The sequence below is a fragment of the Pleurodeles waltl genome, chromosome 4_2, assembly GCF_031143425.1.
Source record: "Pleurodeles waltl isolate 20211129_DDA chromosome 4_2, aPleWal1.hap1.20221129, whole genome shotgun sequence".
In the NCBI taxonomy this organism is placed as follows: domain Eukaryota; kingdom Metazoa; phylum Chordata; class Amphibia; order Caudata; family Salamandridae; genus Pleurodeles; species Pleurodeles waltl.
Window position 1 is genome coordinate 874,130,645 of NC_090443.1, and position 19,722 is coordinate 874,150,366.

The following is a 19,722-nucleotide window of genomic DNA, read 5'->3' on the forward strand; positions in this document are numbered from 1 at the left end:
TTGGTCAGCTGTGTTGGGCACTTTGCATTTCTCCACCCTGCTGTATTGCACAGCCGGGTGGAGAAATGCACAGCAATAAAACTACAAATAATGCAGTGTCACTCCCGTAGGTCCCGCTGACCCTTACATATCAATAAATAAACAGCATACTCACAACTTTTAGCTCATGTCCTTCTTTGCAGAAAAGGGATGATAGGATGTGGGTGTGTTGTCTTTCTTTCTGTGCAGGAAGATGGAAGTTGTGGTAGGAAGAGAGCCATGATACTGGTGAGAATTTTGTGTTTGATTTTTAGTTTAAAGCCTACCAGACAGTGTAGCTGTCTGGTTTGCTAAAGAGTTCTTATGGATGTTCTGAATGCTTCCCTGGGAATGCATTCGGCCTTTTGCTTACCATTGGCTTTGTGTTTTGTAACTTAAATTTGCTTGATTTCTATTTGGTGGCTTTATTTGTTTTAGGTTCTCCAGCAGAAGTTCATTGCTCCTGTGGAGCATACCCTATCTGCTGTATACTTCAATGAGTGCTTGCTCTCTGTAAACAGGCCTTTAAATTGTGTTCTTACCTTGTCACATTTGTTGTGCATTCAAAGGCAGAGGTCAAATGCCAGGCTCTGTCTTTCAAGGGACCTTGGTGTTTACTTTTCTTTCTCTGACTTCAAAGTGAGAGGATTTCTTGGACAAATTTGCTGTGAAAGAAAAGGTTTTTTTCTAGCACAACAAACTGTAAATGTCTGTGATTGAACTGTGCCGATATTTCAGAATATATCAGAATTAGGAAATCACAAATAAAGCAATTTTTTTTTAATTCTAAATTGTTAAGGGAACACATATTTTAATATGATCAGACCAAATCAATGCACTAGGTGATATTTCCATGCATTATTGTTTGTGCATTGTATACTTTTATCAGTAAAACTGTATGGCTGTGCAAATATAACGTCTGTTTCAATTGAAAATGTGTTGTTTGTAATGGCAGTGCGCTACCACATCATGCAAACTCCACACTACGCCAGTCCTCTCTACAACTCTCTATGCCACTTTGCACAACTTTCTATGACACTCCACTTTACAACACACTACTCCACAACACTCCACTTTACGACACGCCACTAAACAACATGCCACTCATCGCCCTTCCACTCTAAGGCACTCTGTAACACACCACTTTACTCTATGGTACTCCACTCTATACCACTCTATGACATGACACTCTATTCAATGGCATGCCCCTCCCCTTCACACACCTCTACTCTACCACATGCCAAAACACTGTACAAAATGACACTATACAACACAACACTCTTTGACACTCTACTCTAAGGACCTGTACGCCATTCCACTCTGTGAAACTTTACTCTACTCTACGATATGACACTCTATGCTGCAGCACTCCACTCTACGATGCTCCACTCTATGACACTCCATTCCACGACATGCCATTCCACTCTGCCACTCCATGACACTCTGCTCTACTCTATGCCACTCCACTCTACGACGGTTTACTGCACTCTATGCTGCTCTACAGCACTCTACTCCACTCTGCATAACTCCCTCTATGCTCCACTTTACTCCACTCTACTCTACTTCACTTTATGCCACTCCATTCTACAACACTCTAGGCCACTCCACGATACTCTACTCCACTTTACACTCCTCCGCTCAACTCCAATCTACATCACTCTACTTCCTTCACGACACTCCACTCTATGACAATCTACTCCACACTATGACATGACACTTTTCACCACTGTGTGCAATTTCCTCTGCACCACTCCATGCCAGGTTACTTTACTCTATGACACTCCACCCGACTCCACCCTACAACACTCTTTGTCCACTGTATAACACTACTTCCTCGACATTCTATACCACTCCACTCTTTGACACTCCATAATACTCCATACCACTCCATGCCACTCAACTCTACTCTACTCAGCTCCATGTCACTCCGCAACACTCCACTCTACGCCACACCACTAACTTTTAGCCATGCTGAACAGCAGCCACACTGGTGTACAACATGGATAAAACACATTGGCAAAGCCAAATGCTCTTACATAGGTGAGACCTATGGGCTTTGCCACTGCTTATTTGGCTTCTGGAAGTTCTGTAGGAGGGAGCTGAAGCTCACTAGGTAAGGACGGTGCAGAGGAGAACGGGCGAAGATGTAATGTCAAACTCACCCTTTCTGACAGGTCGGACCAGGCTCAGGTTCATAAAAACAGAGCTGCATAGGGCAGGCGGCCTCATACCCGGACTGCACGGGCCAGAACCCACACTGCCTTGCTACCATTTAATGTACAAACTCACGTGGACCGACTGATTGGGTGTCAATCACCAGAGACTGATGTACAGTGACTCTTCGGTCAGTTACAAATTCACACAGACTGACTGCCCATGTCAGTAAAAGACGAACAGACTCTAAACGCTCGCGCCATTCGCAGTTTGGACCAATCTCTGGCTGACTGGTCGGGCACAGTCCCATGCAGCCTCATCGTTCTTGCCAGTCATAAAAACACAGTGTCAGGCTGACGGGGGTCAGTTACAAACTCCCTCAGACTAATCTTGTCAGTCACATGCTCAGGTCAATCACAGCCCAAGCCAGACACAGACACCAGGACTGACTACTCGCGTCAGTCACAGACTCCTACCAACTGTTTTTGTCAGTCACGGCCCCAAAACAATGCATGCTCAAGAAGATCACTGCTGAGGAGGTCATTCACAGACTCCCTCAGACTGAATGTTCACTTCCTTCACAGCCAGCACACTGGCAGGATACCCGGTCGGTTACAAACTCCCCTCGACTGACTGTTCTTGTAAGTCGCCACTTCATACACACTGCATGCTCGGGTCACAACCAAGATCGGCGACAGACTGACTACCCCCTTCAGTCAGTCGCGGACACGGCTCGCCCGGACCAGACAGAGACCGATAGCGCTCTGTACACTGCCCTCCTCCACAGTCAGTACCACGGCGGCCCGGATGGGGGAGGCTGCGGCTTCTCTCGGAGCTGTGGGGACACGGATGTCTCCGCCCAGAGCGCCGCGTCACTCTCTCTCATTCAGATGCACGCTGGAGGAGGAGAGACGGGCACCGGCTGCAGTAAACACTCCTCTCCGCTGAAAGCCAGTACGCCGGGCTCCATGCACCGACCCGGGGACTGAGGAGGCACAATGTGGCAGGCACCGGGCAGGGCGATCACGGCGTGCCTGCTGCTCATCCATCTGCACCTGGCTAAAGGTGGGTCCGGCTGAGGCTCCCTGCGAGGGTGTGTGTGTAGTGAGAGGAATCACCGCCGGGTGCACATGCAGGCATCTCCCACTCTTCACTGCCCTTCTCGGACGAACCCCCGTGTTCTCATCTGTGGGATTAAATAGCTCATGCCAGGCTTGTTGTGGGCACAGGGCTGTGGTGTGGTGCCCAGTTGTAAATCCAGTGAGGAGTGCTTCAGGGCGACCTCAGTGGCTCCTCAGTCAGTGACAGATCCGGATGACACTTCCTGCGCGAGAGCGCCTTATACAAGAGGAAGCGTGCATTGGCCGCTGGGCCTAATGGGCAGCTTTGTTTTAAAGTTCATTGTGTTGTGCCTGTTTTGTGTTGTTTGGGAGGGTTGCCTCCAGCGCGGAGCGGCACAGCCACGTTTTGTAATTGGTGACAAGACACCCAGTGACGGGGGCGTGTGTGTGGTCACCTGGCGTGCTGCCATCACTAGAGATGCGCGAGTGTGCCTTGTTAGTGTTTACATGGGCGATCCGGCGGAATCGATCACTTTTTGTACACCGGGTGTCCGTGGATCCGGGGCCGTCACTCGCACATCCTCAGCACGCGCCGTGCTCCGTGCAGAGTCGCGTCTCCGTGCGCACCGGGCTGGCCTCGTCGTGCCTTTGTTCACAGCTCGGTGTGACAGCGGCAGTGGGATGGGCTGTGCCCGGTATTAGCGGCTGTGGGGTGGGAGGGAGCCATGCTGCAGGTGCGCGTGCAGTCGGAGGGCTCTTCACGGGGCGGTGGGTTCAATTAGAGAGGGTGGACTTGCGAAAATGGGATGGGGTGCCCCATGCACTAGAGGGGGGTACTGTTACTCCATGCTGCTTTGGGCTGCAGCACTGGGGGGAGGGTGTCTGTAAAAAAGGGTTAGAGGGCGAGCCTTAGAGGCCTGCTGCAGGAAATTAATAGCGTAGGTGCTATGTCGCCCCCTTGCCACGAGTGTCACATTTAGCCATTTCCTGATGGTTAGCCAGTAGTGCGTTGCATTATGGGACTTGTAGTTGTGCATTTAGGGACATGTAGTTGTGCATGCTCACAATTCCCAGCTTGCAAAGGAGCTTTTACTCGCAGAACAGATTCACCTGGCAGCAGCTGAGACGTATTTCCAAAGAAATGGGGGCTGCAGTAGTGGAGAAGAGGAGATATCAAGTGAGCAAAGGGGTGTAGTAATGGAATGGTGTGTAGTCCAAGGTGCCAGGTTGCCGAAGCAGGGCCTCCAGTTCTGCAGTAAGGGGAGTCTTTTGGGGTGGGTGGCTGAGGAGTGGGCAGAGTTGTTGCTGCAAGTCACAGCTGCAGTAAGGAGTTTGTTAGAGGGTGGGCGGTTCTCTGTGGGTTGCATCCGTGGTGCGGGATGATGCGCAGCTGGCGATGCATGCACCCTGCCAACTCTTCACGTGAGAAGGGGTCCGCGTGCAACAAGTGGGCGGCAGCAGCTGAACCAGAGACCGTCCCCAGAGGCCTGTGGGCCGCAGTAGTGTAAGAAGAGGGGAGCTGTATGGCGCACGTGGCCTGCCGGGTGGGTATGGGTAAAGCTGACGCTGCAGGGGGGTAGAGGGCATGAAGGTGCCCGTTGCCTCTATCCGGGGTGTAAGAAACTTCTCCAAGGACCGGCGATGGCCCCCAGAAGGGGTGTAATAGGGAATCTTGTAGGATAGCTTTGCCCAGCAGAAGTGGGAGTCCTGTTACGCCTGGGGCAGTGGGCTGCAGGTGTGACTGCTGTCAGAGGGGCTCACCCGACGCCGGTGTGTTGCAGTAAGGCGGGGTCACCTGAGGTCTGCAGTAGGGAAGGGCAGAGCCCTCGCTGGCCAGTGGCGTGTATAAATACTGTGGGGGGGGGGGGGGACTTCGTAGGCAGCATCTGTGTCCTTGTGGTGCTAAAGAGAATGCTTAGGACATTCGTGTTTGCAGTAACGGGGGCCACCTGTGGGAACAGAGGGCTGCAGCAGTCAGGGTGGGGGTTCTTTATGGCTGCAGCAGGTTTGTGGGATGATGTCTTTATGACCCGTTGTTACATCTTGCAACTTAAAATAGAGTTCTCCTGTGGAGGGATGAGTTGTGACAGTGGCGGCGGGCGCTCGGTCAGCAGTAGTGGTGTGGTGGGTCCTTTGTAGGCTGCAGTGTGCAATAGGTAAGGGTGAACCTGAGGTCATGTTTAGGTGGGATGTGGATGTCCCCTGTGGGACTATGAAGTTGGATGTAAACCTCATGGGAACCAATGTTACAGCTACTGAATAAGATGGGGCTTTTGAGGTGGCAGTAGGCCCTCCCTTCAGGACATTGCAGACCCTTTTTCCAGTCCTGGAATTTTGTGTAATAGCCAACAGCATTGTGGGTGTTGTAGTCTTGTTTTGCTTCTATTGAACTAATTAGACTAACACTCCTGAAGTTAATGATTAATCAATATAAACTTCAGGGATGGAGACAGTGCATATCTTTTCGTCACTGTCTCCATCCCTGAAATTCTCAATGACCTGAAGTCTCGTGGTCACTGTAGGGTGCAGGTTTATGGCAGGAGTTTTACACAAAGATGTCCTGAACATGGTGATAAGATGCAGTAGCGTGTTGTGGGTCAGTGATGGAATGAGGGCGGGAGTGGGTTAGTGAACTACAGGAGTGGGGCTCAGTTAACATCCTGTTGGAGCCATAGGGGACGGGAGGGGCCCTATGTTGGACTGTAAGCTTAATTTGTGGGGATAGACAGGCTTCTGAGGGGCGTTGGTGAGCTGTATCAAATCAAGATGCAGGGCCTTGTACATTGCAGAAATAAAGTGGGAATGGACACTCTGGGCAACACCAGGCTAAGAGGGGACCCTCTACGGTCTTCTAGGCTGAAGTACAGGGGCCAGATGGGGCACTTGGGACCTGTGGTGCAGCAGTAGCTTCTGGGTTGGCCAAAGGGAGGCTGGTGGGCAGCAGATACAGGCAAAGAGGGAACATATTGGGCTGTTTGTCTACAATTTGAGGACAAGGAGGTCCTCTGGGGAGAATCTGAGATGCTGCATTTTTAGGAGAGGTGTGCTTTCTGGAGAGGATCTGGGTGGCCGCAGCTAGAGGATAACAGGGTTCTCTGGGGAGAATCCCAGAATATGCACTTGTAGGATGAGGCAGCCTTCTGAGCAGGTTCAGGAGTCTGTTGTCTAATGGGCCCTCTGGCATGGATTTGGGAGGATGTATTTGTAGGATACATCAGTCCTCTGAGGAGGAGGCAGGAGGCTGTAAGATAAGGCTTCTTCTATGGAGAATCTGAGAGGGTGTGTTAGTAGGATACATCAGCACTCTTCGGAGGATCAGGAGGCTGTAGCTATAGGATAGCGGGATGCTCTTGGGAGCATTCAAGATGATGCAGTTGCAGTGTAAAACCGCCCACTGGCGAGGTTCTGGGAGGCTGCATTTGCAGGAGACACCCCTCTGGGGAGGCCCAGGAGGATGTAGTTGTAGACTGAGACGTTCCTTGTAGGAAGATCCAAGCGGATATAGTTTTAGGATAAGACAACCTTCTCTAGAGGATCCAGAAGGCTGCAGTTTTAGGATAAGGCACCTCTTTCCTATTGGCTGGGTGCTGCAATCAAGGCAGTTGGGTTAGGAGAGCAACCCCAGTTGACTGCCTGAACTAACACTTCCACTGTCTTTGTCTTGCCAGAGGTTGTGGGACACTCCACGGAATGTGAGGAGAACCAGTTCCAGTGCAAGAACGAGCGCTGCATCCCCTTACTATGGAGATGTGACGAGGATGACGACTGCACGGACAACAGTGACGAGGAAGGATGCCGTGAGTACCCATGCGGAGTCCGGGTGTGGGTGGTCAGCTGTGGGCTGGTGCCATGCCAGGCTTTCTATATGAGCAGGGTATGAGACAGCCCATCATCTGAACGTGATTATATCTCAGTGGGCAAGCCCATGCCATCTGGAACGTCCAGGGCTCAACAATGGGCAACCCCCCAGGTGGATCACCTTATGATTAGGAACTTTAAGCGGACACTTGTTGCTTCTAAATGTCTTTCACATGTAGCTGCCTAGGGTCATATAAGGACTTTGTTGAAGGGACCACTGTGCTGCATATGGGGAGTGCTGCCCTTGAAAGTTAATGGTAATCAGGTTGCCTCCCAGTCACTGATATTCCACTACTTTCGCAGCACTGAGCAACTCAGTGTCAAGGGACCACCTAAGTCACTCTGAGTGGGGCTCTGTACACGAGTCGAACACCACTGAACTCTGACTCCATTGGGTCATTGACGTCAATGAGTGATGTCTGTCCATTGCTTCTGATCACTTGTGTGTTGTAATCTGTCAGTGAGACACTGTATCAGTGAGTTAGTCAATGAAGGAGGGAGAAACTAGTAATCAGCGAGTTGTTGAAAACAGGCTACAGCGTGGAACAGACAATGTTGCTAAGTGAAACTGGTTTTCATTGAGTGGTGTGACCGAGACACTGCATCGATCATTGTTATTTTGTGTGAATGCTGGATTTTTTTTTCAATAATAAGTAATTCTCGCTAAATTTTAGTGAGTGGTTGACACTTTGTATCTGTACCAGTAAGTCTCAGCATTTGCCATGAGTCTGGTGTGGAACCAGCGAGTGCCCCTGCTACCAACGAGTGGACTACATCCTGGGAGTGAAGTTTGTAGGTACCTGCCTCGGAGAGTTGCAACATCAAGAAGCAAGAATCTGCCAGCCAGTATTGGTGCCTGGGCGAAGACAGCACCGCAGGGGGCCAGACACAAAGGACTGAGTGTCAGCATCAGTGTCAATGAGTGCGGGTCAAGAGCAGCCGGGTTTGAGTTAGTGAGTGTTAGTGCAAGCAAGCGGGGCTCTGTGAGAGAGACTGGTCTCCTGACAATGACAGTAAGTGATCCAGTGTGTTCCAGTGAGTCTTTTTTTTATTGTGGTAGATGCTATTTGTTAGTGAAATTCGACGAAGTAGATTGTTAGGGAATTAGACAGTATCTGCATGAGTCTTCGTTACAGTGAGTGTAGCCGAATGGCTGCTGAGAGCGAGACACTAGCCATCAGTGTCTAATACAGACCAGAGCTCTCACTGTGGCGCCACTTTGCCCAGGCCACGCCGGACACCTTCAGCCAAGCCTGACCTTTTAGCCATCGTAACGCTGCTTTCCTTGGCATTCCCCATGCACAGAGCTTAATTTGTAAATAAAAACGTGCCGGTGCTCGAAGCCCTCCTCTTAAACACGCAGCTGCTGCAATTAAATGTGGGAACATGGAATACTGAGGCAGCGTAATCCTGAAGCTATCGCGGGTCTCTATGATCCATTTAAAGCCACTCCCTGCCTCTTCAGCTCACTTTTGCAGCTTTCTCCTACTGTGACGCTTTTTCGTTTTTCTCTTCCTCCGTCTTTCCCATATGTGTCTTTGTTCACAGCAAATGCTAGAGGCAGAAGAATAGCGCCGGCCGTCAAAAATAAGTGTCGGGGCTCCGCACCGGAAACAACAAACACAAATTAAGCACTGACCATGCAGCCATGTGTTTGCAACAACTTGTTGGCGTGCTTCTACCACCCACCCCAGGGTGTCACACAGTGCAGCATCTTGGTTTGCATGACTGTTCCTACCGGCTGAATGTGAAAATAATTCTCTGACACTGAAACGTCCGAATGTGAACTTCCGCTTTTAGTGTCTTGCACTGGAGCATGGTCTGGCGAGGCAGATTCAAACACTAATATCTCACAGTAACTTGTCTAAGAATAATCTAAACAAAGACTGTGTTCTTGAGTGAGACACACCCCCTGCGCGTGAGCCTGCTGCGCATGGAGGCGCGTACTGATGCACCTGGTGTCAGTGAGGTACAGGCTGCCAGTGAGAGCGGCTCAGTAGGAGGGTGTGTGCTCCCGGGGGGCGGCAGAAACAGGGCCCCCTCACACCGCCTCCCGCAGACTCTGCACTGGGTGTCTCGCCCCTGAGCACGGACCGTGCTTCAGGCTCCTACGAGAACTGTAATATTTTGTCTTTCTCTGAATGAGAGCCGCCGCGCCCGGCTCGTGCACGCGTCCCGCTGTGATTGGCGGCGCTCGGCGACGGATGCTATAGGCGGGTCGGAGGGGTGTGGCGCGCGCCACGCCCGGGCACATGATTTCCCGGTGCTGCTGATGCATGTGTGGCTCATGCATTGGAGAAAAGCGTGCCGAGTCACGATGAGTGTTGCCCAACGGCCGGTACTGCTGCAGGGGCCCGGAATGAGGATGTGACCATGCTGCGCAGTGCTGTTCCACCCATACATTCAGCAGTGTCCAGTACAGGGCAGGAGGAACCGCCAATGACGAGACGTATTTAGTGGAGTGCGCGAGGGACACACTTTATTAGGGGTGCACAGAATAGTGAGTCCCTAAATGAGGATGATTAGGAGCAGGGCCGGCCTTCTGTATGGGCGAGCTGGGCCTAGGGTGCCAATATTTTGAGGGCCGCATGGCGCTACGTGCATTAAGGTTATGGCAATAGCAGCGCCCCTCTCATGTTACTCCTTCCTTATCCCTGCTTGTTCGTTACTGTCTGATTTGCAGTAGTCTTTTATTATCATACTGCAGGCCATATTTTTGACACCCCTTTAGCTCCTTCCTTGCCCCACTTCACCTCCTGGTCCCTGCTGACACACATCAACAAAACAAGCATTTTCAATGCAACAGGGCTCGCATTTGCTCGAGTTGAAGCTATTTGGGTTGTTAACTCCTAACTTTTCTTGCCACACGAATTAAAAGGAAAAAAACCACAGCGCGATCGCGCTATGTAAAATGCAGCGCGATCCCGCTGAAATTGAAAATGAAAAAACGGAGCGCGATTGCGCTATGTAAACCCCAGCGCGATCACGCTGCGGGTAAAATTAACAGATAAAGTAGTCCAGAAACCAGGCTCAAAACATCGAGCCTCGTATGTTTCTAGAAGTTTACTGGTGCTGTGTAGGCGGGCTAAACACCAGAAAAGGCATGACGTATGCACGCCTTTCACAAATGAAAGCAAGCAGATTTTAAAGAACAAGCCCAGGAACCAATGAAAGAGACTGACGTGACCTGGGTGTGGTTTGAAGCCCAAAGAGAGATTACTTTATGGACGGAGCGCTTTGCGCTCACCCATAACAATCATCTGAGTGAGGCAGCTAAGCTACTAGTGATTTAAGTGAGCTGGGGGTGTTCCAGGCCAGTAGATGCTCATCCAGGTATTGACCAGTGAACACAAGCGAGACCCCCTACTGCCTCATTTAATTCACTAACATCAGCAAGAGCTCCAAATTTCTCCTGGCCCACACCCAGGGTGCTATCTTAGCAAAGGCCGGCTCTGATTAAGCGTGTGCCTTATTGACACCAGGTATGAGGAGGTGGCATGTGCAAAGCATGGCTGTGGTGCACAGTGCATACAAATGATCAAGACTGTGGAACACAGTGTATGAAACAGTCGTGAGCTGGGAGTGAAAGGCTATTTAGCAGTTAAATGGCAGTGGCTGTCAGTGGCCAGGGCAGTGGTGTGGTAATTGAGGGTGACCAAGCATCCCAGATGTGCTGGGACAATCCAGGTTTTTCATCAGCTGTCCCAGCAGATTTAAGTAGATTTGTATCATGCACCCAGTTTTTAGAGAAGTTCTACAGAAAACAGTAAGAGGCACTTTTTTAGGTGTTCCAAAGCAGGGCGAGTTAGCAGCTGTTATACGTAAGCAATTTAATCAACAGGTATGATGCTGGTTACAAAAATTAGATTTTATTTATTTTCTTAGTGCCTCTTCGTTTTTATGTTAATAAGGGCTGTCATTCTTTGCCCCTCCGTTGATGTAAAATTGTAGTCCTTCTTCTATTTTTGCAAAGTGTCCCCGTTCTAGTTCTCAAGATCTGGTCACCCTTTGTGCTATACAGGTGTTTACGAATGTCCCATAGTGTGCACTACAGAGCTATATGGTGGCATAAGACAAGATGTGGAAGGACTTGTGTGAGAATGATCTGAAGTGTGCATGGTTAGTGACAGGTCTAAGAAAGTGATCTTAATTGCTTAGTGAAGGGTTGTAAAGCGTGCAGCTCCAGCCCCTGTGACACCAACACTGGTCCACATGAACAATTATTGAACCCAGCTGCTGATTTTTCTTTATAACCTTAACTCTGCTCACAATCTCCATAGACATCACTCTGAGATCACTTTTGTCATTCTGCCTTTCTGACTGTGCATGTGGTGCTGTGGGTTCGATTTTTTTTTTTTATTGGGACGTTGTTAACACCAGTGTGCCCTGCGTCGTTTGTGGTGGAGAGAAGACACCGACGCTAACTTTAAAGAGCTTATGTGCACAATCCGAGGGCAATGGAGGCCTTGAAATTAGTCACGGTGTCAGTGATACTGCTCAGTGGTGCCCTAGAAGAGAATTTTAGGTGCACGTGAGTGTGTGTGATGAGCACATTGGGCCACAGATGAAACTGGTCAGATGTAAAAAAAATTAACAATCACTGTTTTTCAGTGAAAGTCGGTTGGACAAATTAATGTTTGTGGCAAGATGCAGTGTCTCTTTTTTTCTGTTTCTCTCCTTGGCACACTTTCAGCTGGGGTGGTGGTGCGGCTAGAGGGAGAGGGCAGGACGAATGGAGCTGGGGCACTGCTCCCCCTCTAAAACTCACCTACATCTACGACCACCATATTCTTTTGTTTTTACTTTGTTCAACCACGGACAGGCAAGTCTTGCTGCTTGTGTTGTTGGGAGAGGCCAAGTTAGAGGAACAAATGTGCAGTGGTGCTAGAGTTGTTATTCTTTTAGCTGTCGACGAAACAAACTAGCAGTTTTTTTCGACAGAAAAGTGATCTCCGACATTTGTGCGTGACTGTGGAAACATTGTAATCCGATTATCTTTTCGTAGTAGTGCTGGTTTGTAATCATTAATAACTGTCATGAGTTGTTTGGACCAGATAACGCCAAAAACATTTTTATGGACCTTCAACAAGGGGTACTGCATGGGTGATGTGAGAGGGGGAAGTGCTGATGGTTGACGCATTAGATATGTATTCCATTTACTTTTTCACTTCGAATCAATATTAAGATCTGTTGAACACAAAAATATGAACATTCTTGTCAGACGCCAGGGATGAGCTGAGAAATATGTGATATTTAGTCTGTGAATCAATGGTACGATCTGTTATCCTCTAAGATTTAAGTAGCCGTGTGTGGGCTGGTGGGAAATTGGGAATTGTTTGTTGTTTTCAGTGTAAATTTGTGTTCTTTTTAGCAATGCAATCAAGCGCTGATAGAGAACTGAGAAATGTCTGAAATGTACTCGAAGAATCAATTGTGAAATCTGTTCACTAAAATGTGAGCAGTTTCGTCTGACCTGGTAGGCAATTGGGAAATGTGCGGTATTTTCATATATGCCTGTGCTAAGATCTGTTGTGGACCAGAACATGAGAAATGTCAGAAGAAGATAGAGAATTGAGAAGGGTGATGTTTGCCCTGAGTGTTTTAAGATCTGTAGTGTAGTAACACGAGTAGTAATAGACACTGACCTGAGATATGGCATGGTACACTATTAACCTTTACGTACCATGTTACATTTAGTCTATGAATGAGACTGGCAGGATCTGTTGAGCACTTGAATATGAGCACGTATGGATGAACAACACCAACGAATGCTGATGGAGACCTTGGAAAGGTGCAATGTTCACTGTTTTTAATTTGACTGAGGTTCTTGAGTATACAGACATAAGCAATAATTTCAGGCATCGATTAAAAAAAAAAAAAGTAAAAAAGTGAGAGTTTTGATATTTACAGTATTGACTGTTTAAGATCTTGTGAGCACTAAAATGTGTGTAGTACCATCAGTCACTACTGGGGATCTCTTCTGGGTTGCCCAGGTGGTTTACATAAACCCAGTGGTAGAAGAAAAGAAACCACGGCACATCACAGGTACGTAGAACTTTAAATTTATTCCTCTATGGTATCTCGGGAAACACATCACTTTTTCCAGTAAGGCAAAGATGGGCATGATGTCAAAGAGCCAATACAATTTTCATGTTCAGAAAACAGCCGACACGTGTTTCGTCAAAATTGACTTTTTCAAGGCTGTGAACATATACAGATGGAGTACGTCAGTCACAAATATTGCTGGTATCATCCAATGCTACAATGCCAAGTGTGATCTGAGGTAGAGAAAAGTATTAGTGAATGGAAAAAGGGCCAATGTCTCATTCGAACCACAGATAAAAATATAACCCTTCTGTGACCCCAGTGAGAGTGAGAACATACCTATAGCAGGTGGTTTACATAAACCCAGTGGTGGTGTTCCTGGTAGCCCAGTCCTCTGTGGTATTGACACCAATGCTCCACTGGCTAATGTTGTGAGTTGTTGTTTTCGTGGTCAGATCTTTGATCAGAGACTCTTCACCTGCCAATCGAGAGCAGTTCAGCTCATTGGCCATTCATTTTATAAAGTTACCTCGTTTGTAGTGCGCTGTGGCTGCATAGCACTATGCTGATGCCTGGGAGGTCAGGATAGGTTGTTATAGTTAGGCTCTTCCTATTGTTTATTGTGATCTTATAGTTTTTTATGTAATGGGTTTGGCAGTTCACTACGCTTGTATTACTGAGATGTTAAGGAGGCGTTACCTAACTAGCACTAGCAAAGCTAATAGGTCTCCTGCGTGAGAACTTTGACAATGGCAATGATTTTGTCTTTGGTAATGATTTTTAACCTTGTTCTCCAGCAGCACATATAAAAATAATAATAATAAAAAAAAGTAATATACGACGCCATTGCTAAAGTGATTTAGAGAAAAACAGGAGTGAGTTGCTGAATGAGGCAACACAGGGATGGCGGAAGAAAACTTGCAAGAGACAATGGGGAAGCAAATGGACAAAGGAGGAAGGGGCTGGAGGGACTGAGGAAGCAAACCAACAAACGGTGTTGGGAGGGGGCTGGGCAAGCATTTAAACAATGGAAGATGGATGGAAGGGGTTGGGGAAGCACACAGAAATTGGAGGGTGGGCAGGAGGGGAAGGGATGCAGCAGCAAGCTGGTAATGGAGGGCAAGCAGGAGGTACTGAGGCAGCAAACTGATAACTGAGGGGAGGTGGGTGTGGCCGAGAAGCAAGCTTTTCAACAGAGGGTGGGCGGGACTGGGACAGCAAGCTACTAATGGACTGCAGATTAGAGAGGATGGGGCAGCAAGCTGACCATGGAGGGTGGGCATGAGGGCATAGGGAAGCACACAGACAATGGAGGCAAGGTGGGAGTGGTTGAGTAAGCTCACAAACAATGAAGGGTGGGTGGGAGGGTCTGGGTAAAACATGGACTACGGAGGGTAGTGACAAAGCAAGGATGGCAAGAGCAGCAATGGAAGGCAGGTACTGAAAATAGCAAGATTGGCATCTGAGGAAGGATGAGAAAGAGGAACATGGAGGTGGTAGAAGTACATGAGGGGGACAGCTTGAGAGCTAGAAGACACAAGCCTTCTCGTAGTGTAGCACCTGAAAAATGAGCATTACACGGGGGCATGTAATGTGTTAATGCTCTAGGGGAGGGACAAACGCAAGAAGATGGAAGAAAGCCTAAGGAAGCTGACAAATAAGAAGCAAGCAAATGAGAGTGACAAGCCAATCAGTGGTAAGTAATATGTGGGCTCTAAGCCTACTGCAATCTAACAATATGTCTCACAACAGAGACAAGACCTTAACAGATGTCCAAGAGAGCAATTTCAAGGCTGCTAGCATGTTGCTGTGTGTCCTGGATTTTTGTTTTGGATAAAAATGTGCATGTTAAGTAGTTAATTGGGTGTGTTGTCCATGCACAAAGTAACACCTGGGTGTTCAGTTAAAATGTGTTAGACAACAGCAAAGACAGAGAAAGATGGCAGCTTGCAAGTGTTAGCTTTCAGCTGTTAAAATTGGAAACAAGTGACAGAAGTTACATTTGAGAAAATGAAATGGCTGGATAGATCTGGGATTTTGTATTGTATGCCATTTACTGCCTAATAAATATAGTGTTAAACTTTTCCTTAAATCATTTATCATTGTTCTGCTTCATCTTCATAGGAATTTGCCAGTAACTAAAATACAGCTGCATAGGCAGTTACAGTTTAAAGTCATTTAAGTGCACTTAGAAACTGTAGGAAAGTGGAGTTTTATATTGTGTGGGGGGGGGGGGGGGGGGTTAGTCCTCACTGTGTAATTCTCTCACAGTACCCCAAAGATGGTACTTGGACTCACACTAGCAAATCCTTAGTTCAATCCTGGTAGTGTGGCAAAGAGCAATCAGGCTTTACTTAAAGGAACATGTGTTAAGCATTTCACAGCACCAACCCGGATGAAAAGTAGGTGACAACACTAATTTATAAAAAAAAACAGAGCTTATTTTTATATAAATTTAGACACCAAAATGAACAGAATTGGATAAGTATAACTATAGTTATGGATTTTAGAAGCAGTATTAAATCACAGCAGAACTGGCATTTAAATATTACATTGAAGTCTGTGGGAGAAATGTAACTAGTTGCACTTAGCAAGTTGGGTGGAACTTTTTGGGGTGAAGGTTGTGCAGTCTCTAAGATCAGATCACAACAGTCAGTGCAGTTGTGCCCGGGGACAGGGGAAGGGCTGTTTCCTCCCTGGAGGACAATGCTGATGTCTGTCAGGAGCAGTGAAGCCTTTGAAGCTCACCGCCCTGATAGCTCTATTCACTAGCCCGGTTGGAGGGCAGGAGGTGTGACCTCCTTCTTTCCTCAGCCTTTTCTTTCTGACCTCTTGGAGCACCCTGACTGCTTGTCAGGAGGTCAGAAATCTGTCATAGCAGCAGCAAGTGCACAAAAAAGCACGGGTTGCTCGGCCAGAGCACAAAGAAGAGTGGCAAACAGGTGGGCAACCTCTAGTGTGCCATGGGGTGCAGGCCAGCTGTTCCTCAACACAAAATTTGTGATATGGGATAAAAGGCAGTTTTTTTTTTACCCCAAACTAGACATATATGTAAGGCCGTGCATGGGACTGTGCCACTCTTGGTGATGGCACAGTTGAACTCAAGCGCTTTAGACCTCTCTGGCAGTCTGCAATGGCAGGCCTGCCACCAGTGACTTTGGGAGGGTCACTCAGGGTGGCACAACCTTGTGCTGCAGCCCTCGGGAGACCTTTAGCACCTATGCCCTGGGTACCATCTATCAGGGCCTTATAAGGGGGTAAGGTCTTGTCAATCAGGTAAGGACCAAGTCGACATAACAATTTAGGGAGAGAGCAAAGGCACTGGGGCCTGGTTAGCAGGCCTCCAGTGCACTGAGTCAAAAACATCAGCATTGGGGGCATAAAGTGGGAGGTGACCTTACATAAAGGGGCCCCTTTCTACAGGAACAAAGTCTGGTCTTGAATCAGCAAAATTCAAACCTCCCCAAAAATGTAAAATATATATATTTTTTCTCTTCAGTCTGGATCACTTTGTTCAGACTCACTTTCCAAATTTAGGTTTGTCTTTCTCATTTACTTGTTTGTTTTTATATAAAGCACACGTAAGCTAACATGGGCCCCGTTCCTTTGACAGAACAATGCAAACACCAAAGCTGACATTAGTGCCTGAACAGATACACATTCGTCGTGCCACAAACTGCCTGTAGTTTAATATGAAAAGAATTAGCATTCAGCTCTGTAAGAGAAGGGGTGAACTGAGCTTGAGTGAAAGATGCTTTGTACATGAAGAGGTACGAAGGTGAGGACTAGGCACTACTAACTAGTTACAATTCCATTGAATATGGCCCCTTTCTGACTCCAACTTGACTGTACAGATTTACCACTTCTGGCTAACAAGTCATCACTGTGGACATTGACTGTGGAAATTATTTTAAATATATACAATTCTTATGAGATAGTATGAATCAAACGCTATTTGGCAGTGGGTCCACTGGAATTCTGGTATCGTTGAGTACCAAAGACAAAAAATCTTGTTTTATATTCAAATTATATCAGTTGGTGTTATTATTTGTAGGAGTAGGCAGAATTTTCAATTCTCCGGCGGAACTGGAGTAATTTAGTAATTCTGTATTACTCAGGTAATATAGAATTACTAATGAACTCTGCTGTTCCGCTGGCGGAACTAAATCAGCACTGTTTGGTTTTAAACAGAGCTGGAAGAGGGAGCGGTCATCCCTAGCCACTGCAGTGATTTAAACATAGAGGGACTGCTCCCTCTACCAGCCCTGTTTAAAACTACTGCAGTGCAGTGCATACCCCCTGGTGCCCTTACATAAGTATGTAATTGCACTGAGGAGTATGGAGTGGATACCCTTCAATGCCCTTACATACTTATGTAAGGAAACAGAAGGGTATGCTCTGCACTGCAGATATGTTTCAGTGATTAAAACACAGATGGAGTGCTCCCTCTTCCTGCTGTGTTTAAAAATACTGCAGTGCAGTGCATACCTCTTGGTGCCCTTACATAAGTATGTAACTGCACCGAGGGGTATGCCCTGGATGGATACTCCTCAGTGCCATTACATACTTATGTAAGGGAACAGAAGGGTATGCGCTGCACTGCAGACACACTGCAGTGATTAAAACACAGAGGGAGTGCTCCCTCTTCCAGCCCTGTTTAAAAATACTGCAGGGCAGTGCATACCCCTTGGTGTCCTTATATAAATATGTAATTGCACAGAGGGGTATGCACTGGATGGATACCCCTCGGTGCCATTACATACTTATGTAAGAAAACAGAGGGGTATGCGCTGCAATTCACTAGTTATAGCTAGTTATCTCAAGTAATTATAACTCATGCCCCAAGGTAACTCTAACTCGCGCCCTCGTAATGACCCCTTTTTTCGTCAAAAAGTTTACTGCAAATATCACATTGATTTTATCAATGATGTTATAAAAAATGTCATGAGTGCCATATTTGTGGGGTAACTAGCAGTACATGATGAGGGTGCGAGATATAGCTACCTTAGGGCATTAGTTATTGTTACTTGAGATAACTCTAACTATAACTGGTGAAATTCTGTGGTTTTGTATGAGTAAATTCAGAACCTAACTATAACGTCCTTGTAAGCTTTGTTTTTTTTTTCAGTGAATTTCTATGTTTTTTTAACGTAAAGTAATTTTCATCACTATAAGTTAATCTAACTACTGAATGATATATGATGAATGATATACATAGAATTAGATATTTTAGAACAAATTGAAAAGAAAAGTGTATTTGTCATTTAAAACAAGTGAGATCACCTTTCATTATGAACCTTCAACTTTTGAAGTTTGAAATAAATTAAAGAAGGGAAAAGACAACAGACACACCTGGAGTGGAACCCTCAACTTTCAGTGTGAGGGCCTGTGACCTTAACCATTACACCACAGGTGACTCCTTACCCTTCTGTTTCAAGACATACCTATGACATTCAACTCACATGTGATAGGAAATAAATGTGAATATTCCATCACTAGGAAGGTTTAACAGTCAAAACACTAGTGAAAAAACAGACTGCCAAGTAATACTAGGATTTGAACCCTCAGCCTACTGAATGACAGCACAAGATCTTGACATTAGGGCAGAAGAAACTCTGTTCCGCTCTGCATCCAAACGTAACTATAAAATTCTTACCAAACAGTTTGCTAGTTCAACGCTTTGAAGTAATTGCATGGAGAAACCACTGCAAGAATAATCTCTATCTCTCTCTTCCATCACATTATGGGATGGAGAGAGAGAGTGACAAGACTGCGGGGGGAGCCTCACTTGCAGAAACTGAAGTGTTTGCTCTGACTAGGCATAAGCTGTGAAAGCTCCCACCAACTCAGAGCAAACAGCCATGCCCTAGGGGTGGACACCCCGGGACTTAGCAGGAGCTAGCCCTGAGGGTGGCAGTACTCGGGCCATTATTGGCTCCATGAGTGGGGCTTGGCATCCCCCCCCCAACATAAAATAGCCCCGGGGAGGTAGTGGGCCTGGGGCTCTGAAACAGACCCCCTTCATTGTTTTATTAAAGCCTTGGGGTGGTGGTCCCCGGGGATGCATGAGGTGCCCCCCTGCATTGGATTTGCTAAAGCCCCAGGAGGTGAAGGTCTCCGGGGCTGCAGGGGAGGCCATTGGGCCTCCCCTATTTTAAAATAAACTTTTCCTCTGGGAGGTGGTGGTCCCCAGTGCGTGGGGGGAACCACGCGCCCCCCCTGCATTCTAATTACATATCGCCCCGGGGGAGGTGGCAGCCCCCGGGGCTATGGAAGCCCTATGAGGGGGCCTTGTGCGCCTCCATCCTTAATTTAAGGCCCCATTGCCCCCTGGATCTGGCCCACCCATCTAATTAAAAGAACAGGGCAGGAAAACACCCTTTTTTTCTTTAAAAAATGTTGGTAAAATCTGAGGATTTGGATCTGCGAATTTTCTGACATTTAAAAAAAATGCTTTTTAGCCCCCAACACCAGAGCTAAGGGATCAGGGTGTCCATACCCTGGCCTCCTTTTTTTTTTTTACTTTTTTTTTCTGGGTCTCGGCTGAAGCCAAGTCCCAATATGGCTGCCAACACTTCCTGCTTGA

At 47.3% G+C, this 19,722-nt stretch overlaps 1 protein-coding gene across 1 annotated transcript in view; it reads left to right on the plus strand.

The window, feature by feature from the left end:
* Nucleotides 1–3,056: 3,056 nt before the first annotated feature.
* LRP8 (LDL receptor related protein 8) overlaps nucleotides 3,057–19,722 on the plus strand; it is a 958,713-nt gene continuing 942,047 nt past the window's right edge. Inside the window, exons 1-2 of the mRNA XM_069232647.1 lie at nucleotides 3,057–3,237; nucleotides 6,902–7,030. Coding sequence (XP_069088748.1) covers nucleotides 3,171–3,237; nucleotides 6,902–7,030 — 196 coding nt within the window. The 5' untranslated portion in view covers nucleotides 3,057–3,170. The remainder of the gene's footprint in view (nucleotides 3,238–6,901; nucleotides 7,031–19,722) is intronic.